The sequence below is a fragment of the Triticum dicoccoides genome, chromosome 2A, assembly GCF_002162155.2.
Source record: "Triticum dicoccoides isolate Atlit2015 ecotype Zavitan chromosome 2A, WEW_v2.0, whole genome shotgun sequence".
NCBI classification, from domain to species: Eukaryota; Viridiplantae; Streptophyta; class Magnoliopsida; order Poales; family Poaceae; genus Triticum; species Triticum dicoccoides.
The window spans coordinates 753,545,469-753,556,408 of record NC_041382.1 but is presented as its reverse complement, the minus strand read 5'-3'; the positions used below and the strand labels follow the sequence as shown (position 1 = coordinate 753,556,408).

At 42.2% G+C, this 10,940-nt stretch overlaps 1 protein-coding gene across 1 annotated transcript; it reads right to left on the bottom strand.

Moving 5' to 3' along the window:
* Nucleotides 1-224: 224 nt before the first annotated feature.
* Nucleotides 225-7,375, bottom strand: LOC119352290 (syn-copalyl diphosphate synthase, chloroplastic-like). The gene is made up of 14 exons (XM_037618974.1): nt 7,267-7,375; nt 6,862-6,944; nt 6,428-6,737; nt 6,144-6,327; nt 3,218-3,438; nt 2,977-3,097; nt 2,329-2,441; nt 1,855-2,093; nt 1,627-1,742; nt 1,394-1,492; nt 1,119-1,292; nt 862-949; nt 550-756; nt 225-443 (listed from the first exon to the last, which is right to left on the bottom strand). The coding sequence occupies exons 1-14, from the start codon at nt 7,373-7,375 to the stop codon at nt 225-227; spliced, it is 2,283 nt and encodes a 760-aa protein (XP_037474871.1).
* Nucleotides 7,376-10,940: the final 3,565 nt, after the last annotated feature.

Genomic DNA, 10,940 nt, shown 5'->3' with positions numbered 1-10,940 from the left:
AGGGATCTGCTAGCTAGGCTTTAATCCCTCAAAACAAAATTAACTTCTAGGGCATTTGCTAGAGATGCTTTTATAAGCCAAACTCTAAAAAGCAAAGTTCAGCCGAGAGAATCTGGAAATGCCCTATTCTGATCGAAATTCCAAGTGGGCCTCATTTCTTTTCACATGCACAAATTTATTTCTTGCAATAACAGGAACATAAATAGGACAGCAGGGGAATCCTCTTAAATCACATCCTGGAAGACGACCTTTGCTATGTGGCTATCAACTGTTTTAGGTGAGCAATGAGCCGAGTAGTAGAAGCTTTTCACCACGTGGGGAAATGTCTGCTTGGTGTCTCTGTTGATGCCATGGCAACCCTGACGAATTCTCCAAGATAGTTCTTGCATCTCCATGTCCACTTGCCAGTCCAAGTCCTCTGTATTCTCCATATTTTCCCCATTCTGTTTTTTTATCATTGAACAGTATTTGGTTATGGTTTGACAGATCACATACAACTCAAACGGACACACATGTATTCCGGACATACAAATGCATGTACATACGCACCTGAGCAAGAACTCTTGTGTCAAGCTTGCGGCAGATGGAAGAGGTGAGCTGTTCGAGCTGGGAATACTCCCAAAGGTTCAGCTTTGGCTCGGCTGAAACATGCCTTCCTGAGCATATCTCGACTGTTCGAACCAACAACACAGCTGTATCTCCTTCAATTGATCCATGGCTCTCCTTTGCAGTCCATGCCATGAGCCACTGCTTCCACTGCAGTTGCCAAAGAAAATAGAGGTTCGATGTTTCATATCTGGTAACAAAATTCAGCATCTTATAGACATCTATATCTAACTGGAGTGGTTTGATGAATTTTACAGCATCACGAAGACTGCTGGAAGAGTCATTGTCGAATGAAGCAAGGTCGATAAGCTCTTCAAGATTCTTTGTTGAGTCCTTTGTCCCCCTGCAATGCATGCGCACACATGTTATTTTGATCAGTCCGGCAGGTACGAACCTCTATTTTTTTGGCTTCTTGATGGAAATCAGGGGATATCCCCTTGCTAAGAAAACTTTAAATTGATCATCACTAAACTAGATTCCGTAGAGGGGAAATAATGAAGCTGCATTCATACCCAGTATGTCGCAAGCGAGAGGTCACTGCCTCGGCAAGCACCCACGTACGAGCCCATGCTAGACGCTCTGCTGCTCGGTCAGATTCAAAGATGTTTGCTGAAGCTAAGAAGTAAGGCATGAGCGCGCTCTTTGGCGTTCCACCATACCTCTGCAGATGGTTCCTGAAATACCACCTGCACATACTCTCGAGTAAGCTAGAATCTAGGCGTGATATGCTAGGAGCGCTAATTAATCGAACCTGAGGAGAGAGGCTGCAAAAATTTCCGTGACTTACTTTCTGAGGCCATTCCACTCAAGTCGGAAGAGTCTTTGATATTCTCTGAAATCTGCTTTTGCCAATTCAAGGTACAGGTCGTTGCTCACAAGATTCATTCTGAAAGTTAATTTTGCCAGAACCAAAGGGTGTGACAAATATATGGCTACCAGAAATTTCTATTGTTTCGAATGACGAAATTAAGAATTGGTCTAGTTTCACATGCTAGCTCACATAGGATTAATTGTTATTACCTGCAGAGGACGTTGGCAATCCAAACGTCCGTGCTGCCTCCATACTGATCCAGATACATCCTTGTTTCGATTCGTGGCAAACTTGCTTTCCAGGGGAAGTTCAGTGTGTACTCGACCTGTTTTTTGGGAAGTACAAGGCACCAAAAAGATCATCATGCAAAAATCCAGCAAAACATATCTCTGGATTGACGCATATATTATTGACTTGAATAGGTTGCCACATAATACCTCGCCCGGCAGGTCCTTGGTGATGACCCACTTGTCATGCAATTTGTTCGAGGCTTGTCTTTCTTGGAGGAATGCACGGCAACAGCGCCCGGCTCGTGACAGGACATCATCGTCACCTGGGAACATGAACTGAGAAGCACGGTAAGTGTTGTACATTGGGGTGACAGATGCGTTGTTGGTCTCCAATGGGAAGCAGAAGAACTTGCCATTCTTCCTGTCCTCAAAGTGCTTGAATACGCCTGAATTTTTAGATGCACGTTAGTCAAAATCTATCCAGCACAAGATACTAGTCATGCATGCAAAAGCGCTACTACTCCAGTATCTACATTAGGATGTACGGCAATAGTATGTACTCCTCCGTTCGGAAATACTTGTTGAAGAAATGAATGTATCTGAAAGTATTTTAGTTCTAGATACATCTATTTTTATCTATTTCTCCGATAATTATTTTTGCACTGAAGGAGTATTATTTACATGGAGTGACATCGTAGCCATGCTGACGGAGGAGACGGAAACCCATGGCGGTGTCATCAATATCCGGGGTAGGGCAGTGCCTGTTATGAGCCAGTCCCTTTTGAGTCCAACGCCTGTTCAAAGTGTATATATGTAGCTCCTCTCAAACAGGTGTTACACAAACGCTCATCAAAGTATAGTAGATTGATAGTCTTTATGAAAACAAAAGTTTTCTATTAAGAATACAATGAATATTTAGATTTGTTTCGTGAAAGTCGTACAACTAGATTACTAATAATATATTCATAATATAAATTCTAAAATATTGTGCTACATATAGGCATGAGTAATAAGCTGCTAATAGTCATGAATATGACAATGTTTAATTCTTACACTTAACATCGGGGCAATGCGTTTCAAAATGCATTCCCTTTGTTCAAAATATAAATTCATTTATGCTTTAGCAATCCACGTCATGCTACTTTGACTACTATTTCCTTATGAATATGTTTGTAAACAAGATTTATATATGAAATATATTTATAATGGAATATGATGATACTCTAATGGTTTGAATAAACTAAATTATTTTTTATGTGCCGGAGTGGTTGTTAAGTCGAGGCTCTTGAGTAAATGTATTTTAGGTATTCCAAATTAAATTTGTGTTGCCTGTAAATAAAATCTAGCCACTGCTCAATTTCACTTGTGAAATGGCTAGATATCCCTAGACGCATCAGCCGATCAACCACCCATAACTGCTCAAAAATATCCAAGGAGTGCATACAAGGCACTGAAAAGGGAAATTTCATTGGTCAATAAGGGAGTACTTAGTAACAATTGCAAGAGACTCTTACATCCTACCTAAATGTGCATTTGTGTTGGTTCTACAAGAATTAGTGATTTTAATTACCTCCCCCATCGAACTTTTTTACGAGCCTGTCTAGGAACGCAAGGCATTCTTTGTCGCCGGTGTAACTGAGGGCAGCAGCTGTTGCAGCAGGCGAGGAATGGAATGAGCCGTCCAGACACCGCAACTTGAGTAGCTTTTCCCAGTCCAATTGCAAGTCTACCATTCCTTCCACACTGTAAAGTAGGGTCGTTGGTATGTTATGTAGCACATCCAGAGGTATCCTGCAATTTGAGTCAGATAGGTTATTAGTTATTACCATGGGGACCATAAAATACAGGCCATCCAGAAAATAATGGCAGGGAAGTGGTTGCATGCATCTCCTAGAGGTAGAGACCGGGGGTCATCCTCCTTTAAAAAAAATACTAGCAGGAAATCAAAGCTTCTATGGGGAAATTTGACAGATGAAAAAGAAAAGAGAGATTAGTTTTGGCAGATTGATATTTGTTCAGCTTAGCTTCCATATCTAAACATACCCAAATAACGATCTATGTGGTATACATTATAATTCGTACGGCCTTGTAAAGGAAACTCCATGCATTGCTAACAAATTGGAATACAACACCCGAAAAATTATATGGAACTAGATGATTGCTCATGTGTTGCAACGAGGTATAAATATTGTACTACTTTGCCCATTATGTACCTGTCCATATTAACGTGATTGTGTAAATAAGTGTTTACCAAACAATAAAATAATGCCCATGATTTGTTTTAGAAAATAATGCCCTTGATTTACCTACCCAAATAAATTCTAGGGTTATTTTGATAAGTATTTATTCACTTAGCAAAGAAAACAATTGTTTTTAGTTGGTAAGTCAATAAAAGGTGTCGCATATAAGGCGATTTTCAGTAAAAAAATGGTAGAAACGTACCAAATATGAGGGAAAAAAATCAAAACAAAGAGAAGAATAGGCGAACGTACTAAAGGAGACGGCTTGTGGGTGTGTGGTAGGGTTAGAGTTGAGGGAGATGCTGCCGAGGCCGTTGCGGTGGTGTCGCATCGGAATAAGTTTCTCCGGGCTCCGTCCGTGGTTAGGCGAGGCTTTTGCCTTCGTCTAGGAGCCAGCGGTGTTGGGGATCCCCGGATCTCGTCGAGGTCGCGGGCTATGGTGGTTGGAGGTACATCGGCACTGGCCGTTTGGATCCTCAGATGGGCGATGGAGGCAGGGAGACGAAGACCTTTCTTCTTCCTTGTTGGTATGATTTGCTGCTGTTGTTCTTCTCCTTCCTCTGCGCTGATGCTGGAGGGAGATCCTGCTTTGTCCGGGTGGATGACCCGGCCGCGGTGCTGGACCGGTCGGATGACTCGAGTTCTCTTCTTTCCGGAAGGGACACTTTTCGCGGTACTCAAAGCCAAAGATGGCGACGGCTGTTGCAGGTGTGTTGGATTGATATCCATGCCCTCACAGGTTGGTGTCAAGAAAGGAGGAAGCAGCATGGCGGCAATTATACCGTGGTCGAAGATGATGACCTGTTTGCGACTGGTTGCAGATCCTTCTACTGCAAGGGTCTTCTCTCAAGATTTAGGGATAATGACACGGGGCTCCGGAGATCTTCTTATGTTATGGTTGTCTTAGGATACTCTAGGTGTTCATGGTCCTTTGTGTTTGCGTTTCAGTGTGCCTGTAAGGGTCAACTACACCCTCCGTTTGAAATTACTTGTCGCAGAAATGGATGTATCTATACATATTTTAGTTCTAGATACATCCATATTTGAGACAAGTAATTCCGAACGGAGGGAGTACTTTATACTGATTCGTGATTTGAATGAAAATTTCTCAAAAAAAAAAAGTTGGATAAGCAATGGGGTGGACGCACAACTTTGTGTTCTTTTTAAGTCGGAGAGATAACACGGTAGGTGGCCCAGGCGCGGGAGACGTACGAACGGGGTGGGGTACGGTAAAGCGTGATGTGTGCAGCCTAATTCTATCGGCCCATTATGTAATTACTAGGATTATTGCTATAATTAACTGATTCTCTACGACATATTGATTTTCATGGGTAATTTGTTTACCTACAGAAAACAAAAGTGTTTTCAATCTTTACAAAGACACGATGTGTTTCCTGTCTATGGGGAATGCCGAGAGATTTCTCTCTTTTTCCGCCGGAGGAATATCTTTTGCGGCTGAGATTATCCTCAAATCCTGGACTATATTGTCCTTACGAAAAATACCCAGAGATAAATTGTCCACAATACCCAAACAATGGGCGGTTAAGATGACTTAATATAATACGGGGAGGTAATTTGTCATCAAGTGAATAAATCTAGTCAGATGATGCTTAATTATGCATAGACCATACTCGTTTTTGTTTGGTTCAGCGTCTTGGATGGGGTTGTGTGGCGGTGGCGACGTCCCTCGGTAGGAATAATGTCTCCTACATCCTATCCCCGCCCCGATGGTGTGAATAGCATTGACGGAGGATGTGCGGAGGTGTGTCTCCGTTGGATCTCTTAGGATTCGATCGGTGCTGGTCTTCGGTGGATCTATTAATTTGGATCCAGCTTTTGTTTGTCTTCATTCGTGTGGTTATAGGTTTGATTTGTCTGATCTAAAACTCTCCTCATTGGCGATGGTTGCTGCTCTGGTGCACTAGTACTTTGCGGCCATAGCACGATAATTTCTCGATTGTCTACTAGAACAAGTTTTGCCCAGCTCCACTGAGGGAGGGACGAGGACGGGCGTGCGCCTTAGGCTCGCTCCACTGCTCGTAGTCGTCGCTAGGTGGTTCATTGACCTGGTTCTAATTTTTATTATCTCTAGTGTTCTCTGTAGTATCATGATTGATGAATAGATTGGAAATTTCTCTCGCAAAAAAAATTATGCATAGACCATTCACCGTAAAAGACCTCGAGTCAGATGATGCTTAATTATGCATAGACCATTCAATTCAATGTATAAATCCAGGTTTATATAGATATGCATACTTAGAGAGCTTTAGATTTCTCTTGGCATGTATCTCTTCTAGAGCAGGGTGATTATAAGGGATGTCCAGATCCAGGTCCTTGGCCTTCTCTAGGATAGCTGGGAACTTAATCTCAAAGCCACATGGCATCCAGTCCTGTTCTTGTTCTACCAACCTGCTCATGTTTTCTTGGATAAATAACACACCTACAACATAAATGGTTCTTTCTACATTAGACACTTGAAGAAACCCTGTAGTTAAGCATACAAAGTTTGATCAAAACAAACAACCCAGCGATTGATTTACCTTTGTCACACAAGTCATCGCTGTCAATGTTCCAAGACTTCACTGCCACTACACATGCCAGGGTGCTGATCATCCGATCTTGGACCATAAAGAAAGCAGGGTCACCCCACGAGCCATCTGGTAGTTGATTTTGTAAAATCCAGTTGATGCATGAGGGGAATTGCGGTTTCTCATCTCCGTCAAGGTTCTTGACAAGGGCGACCAATGCCGTGTCGTAGGCTGAAACATTGGTTGACGTCTCATCATCACCCAATGACCCCAGTGCCGTCCTTATGGCATTGATCATCTGTTTCATCTTGCTTGGTTCATCCTTCAGGAAGATCGATATTGGGTTTTGATCAGGGTTCAATATAGTATATGTACGTTTGTGATCAGCTTGTGCGCAGCAGTGATTATTCCACTCAAAGTTAGTTAATTAATATGTATAGGCTCACCGTGTGTTGTCTGTATTCATCAACTTCCCATTCACGCGCTTTTGCCTCCGGATAAGATGGGTATTTCCTACTTAGCGCGAGCCCTAGACATCAGGCATGTCATCCAAGTCATATGAAATTGATATGCACTTTTAAATTATTGGCTCGAGCACATTATCGCTATTAGATGGAGTATGAAAAATTATCAGGCCGGCAAACCTCTAGATCAGCAACATGCCAAACCTTAGGTGGATAGGAGACACGATTCATAGAAGGAATTTATTCATTTTGGGAGGCAACAAAAGCTTCAATCCAAACATTTACTTTTCTCGAACATGAGCCAAAAACACTAACTAAGTACAGTTGTTACGGCAGCGCTCAAGTTAGGCATGCATTGACGTCAGGAGATTGATAGATCATGGTTACCAGATCCACGACGCTGAGAGTGTAGGTGCATGGAAAGCCGTCGCCATGGCTGGGCTGTCGGCCGGTCGAGTACTGGAGCATGCCAGCCTGCAGTGGTATAGGTCAGCATCCTCCGAACCTTTTGGATGTTAGCCCAGTAATGAGCTGATGCTGCTTACCGCCATCATTAAGTATTTATACAGAAAGACTCAAAACAAAGTCTTAAACAGTATTACGAAACTCAAAGAAAATAAATTTGCCATAATCGGCAAAGATAGGGGAAGATGACTAAACACCTATCATATTATTGAACCACCATCCAAACCGGTTGTACGTATCCCGTGCAAACATCTTCCATCGGTTGCATCCAATATTCTTATGCTCCCTGCGGTCCACATGGCCGAGTGACGACCACGTACGGATCCAAGTAGACACCCTAAAATAACATGCCAAAAGAAGTAGCTTCTCGTCTTGACAGGACGAAGCATGAGTAGGCGGGAGTACAATTGACCAAAGGGATTTATACTAGCTAGGACGGAGTATGATACGACACCTGATTTACTAGTTACTCCTTATGTTTCTAAATGTAAGTCTTTTTAGGGATTCCAATATGAACTCATACTGGATTCATACGAAGCGAAATGAGTGAATCTACATTCTAAAATAGGTCTATATACATCAGCATGTAATTCATATTAATTTTTTTTAAAAGACTTATATTTAAAAATGGAGGGAGTACATTCAAAACCACCGCTAGAGATGATACTGGTCCTCCACGAGCTTTGAGAATGTACACGGGCTAGGTACTGATGATAATGGAGAGTTTGGAAGCCCTAATAATCAGTGTTTCCTTAAGAGCAAATGCAATAAGATGATATAAGCCGATTATAATTTATAACGTTTAAATATTATACTTTTGCTGAATTGGAAAAGAGAGAATAGAATCAGGCTGTAGCTAGTTGTAGCACGGGCTTCAAGAATCATGTGTTAATAAATTATCCTGTCGTGTAGTTAACTACTATATGACTACTAGATTGATTACAGATGACATGATAACATCTTGTAGCCAATAGTTGCCTATATTATTAACCTTGGACTAAGAGACCTGCATGCACGTGTATTTTGCCTTTAGTGTGGCTAGAAACCCAGGATCTGTTTCTTTAATGCCATCCTAGCAGTTGAAACATCAGTTAACATGTTTAATATACAAGGCCATTTTGGACTTTTGATGTCAGTTACAGGCTCACCATCAGGTCTAATAGTTGCCAAACAGAATTGTTAGTCTTCACTGCTTCTATTGGCTCCACCTGCTTTTCATTCAGCTGTAGCCCAAACAAACATGGCCTATGCCATTTTCTATCTACGGAAGGCTTCTTCTCTGGGACATTAGTATAGCTAGATCTTTTTTTGCGGGGGAATTTAGCTAGACCTTACTATCACTAATAAAAAAAGGGTCAAATATGCGACACATTAGTCCCGGTTTGTAACAGAACCGACACTAATGTGTCCATTAGTGCTGGTTCCAACGGCTAGGCGGGAGGAGCTCTTTAGTACCGGTTCGTTGCGAACCTTTAGCATCGGTTCGTGCCACGAACCGGTACTAATGAGAGTGGTGGCAGGATGTTGTCAGAGTGGGGCCCCTCCAGCACCTTTAGTACCGGTTCGTGCCATGAACCGGTACTAAAGGTCGTCATATATAAACCCTTCGTCCACCAGCACTCTGTTCTCCCCCCTTTCCCCTCTCCCTCTCCTCTATTCTTCCCTTCTTCCTCTCGAGTTCATCACAAAATTTGCCCCAAATTTATCAAGATTTGCAGGCCCCCATCCATTCAAATGATCACAAAGGTTAGCAACTTTGTCCTTTCATCTCTCATTGCTAGATTAGCTCTTGCATTGGTTTATATAGTGATTAATTGTGGGTTTTAGTAATTTGGGAGAAATTATATGTGGTAGTATTTGATTTATATGCAAATTGAGGTCAAAATAACACTTAGTTTGCATATGTAGGTGTGGTTTACTTAGTGCCTTCTAAATCTCCGTTGTAACCACCGTCGATCGCCCGCACCGTCCCGTCGCCGGCACCACCTTGTGGTGAGCCTCTTGTTCATGAAATTTTATATAAAAAATTGATGTTTGTGTGATTTGGATATATAGTTACTCGTATAATTATCTTACCCGTACGTTGTTTGTTATACATAGTGCCATGGTTTTGATATCCGTCCTCGTAAGCCCTCACCCTTGTTATGATTCGGATGTGGTATATTCTCTTTTAAAACTATTTGTTGCATTTCGTGTTTATGACAAATTATGCCCATCAAGCTGACATAGATATTTGTATGTAGGAGGTAGTTGAACCGTAAATTCCAACCGACCCTATTGTCGAGAGGTTAAATTTAGTTGAAAGAGAAAACGAGGATTTGAAAGAAAAATTGAAAAGAATTGAGGGGGAGAAGATGGAATTGGAGTTGCATGTTGCCGATATCGTCGATGATCATAAGATTAAGATAGATAAAATGTGCTTGAAGATTAGAAAGATTAGAAAATATGTCATTCATAGTGAGGCTTGGTATCATTATGCTGTTGGATCAATTGTTATCTTAGTTGCGATCTTGATCGCATTTGTTGTTGCATTTAAATTCTTTAGTTAGAGAGTTATTTTTTTGTTGCATTTAAGTGTTGTATGAACTTTATGTATTGTATTAATTTGGTGTTTTCGGTGCTGTGTATTGAAGATGAGCCGGCAATGGATGTACGATGACCGATGCTCTCCCGAGTTCATTAATGGTGCGCATACTTTTCTGCTTGCGGCTGAGGCAAACAAGCGGGCGGATGGTTTTATGCCTTGTCCATGTGTTGGCTGTAAGAATGGTCACAATTACTCTACATCCAGAACCATTCACGTCCACCTGTTTGAGTCCGGTTTCATGCCCCACTATAATGTTTGCACCAAGCATGGAGAAAGAGGGGTTATGATGGAAGACAATGAAGAAGAAGAGGACGACGACAGCTATCCTGGCCATGGGTTCCCTGAATACGACGATACAACAATGAGGAAAGAAGCTGAGCCGGTAATGCGGGAAGAAGCTGAGCCGACAATGCGGGAAGAAGCTTAAGAAGAGGCATCAGATGAGCCCGTTGATGATCTAGGCCGGGCCATTGCCAATGCAAAGAGAAACTGCGCAAGTGATTTGGAGGAGAAGAAGTTGTAGCGCATGTTAGAGGATCACAAAAAATTGTTGTACCCGAATTGCGTAGGTGACAAGAAAAAGCTGGGCACCACACTGGAATTGCTACAATGGAAGGCAGAGAATGGTGTATCTGACAAGGGATTTAGAAAGTTGCTGGTAATGATAAAGAATATGCTTCCAAAGGACAACGAATTGCCCGAGAGTACGTACGAAGCAAAGAAGGCTGTCTGCCCTCTAGGGTTAGAGGTGCAGAAGATACATGCATGCCCTAATGATTGCATCCTCTACCGTGGTGAGTACGAGGATTTGAACGCTTGCCCGGTATGCGGTGCATTGCGCTATAAGATCAACCGCGATGACCCTGGTGATGTCGAGGGCGAGCGCCCCAGGAAGAAGATTCCTGCCAAGGTGATGTGGTATGCTCCTATAATACCACGGTTGAAACGTTTGTTCCAAAACAAAGAGCATGCCAAGGCGATGTGATGGTACAGAGAAGACCGTAAGAAA

What these genes read in the sequence shown, in the direction of transcription:
- LOC119352290 (XM_037618974.1), bottom strand. Translation starts at nt 7,375, where the DNA reads ATGCTGACCTATACCACTGCAGGCTGGCATGCTCCAGTACTCGACCGG. An exon ending in CTCTCAGCGTCGTGGATCTG is followed by an intron (nt 6,945 to 7,266) that starts GTAACCATGATC and finishes CCTGATGTCTAG; the next exon opens with GGCTCGCGCTAAGTAGGAAA. An exon ending in TCTCGCTTGCGACATACTGG is followed by an intron (nt 950 to 1,118) that starts GTATGAATGCAG and finishes CATGCATTGCAG; the next exon opens with GGGGACAAAGGACTCAACAA.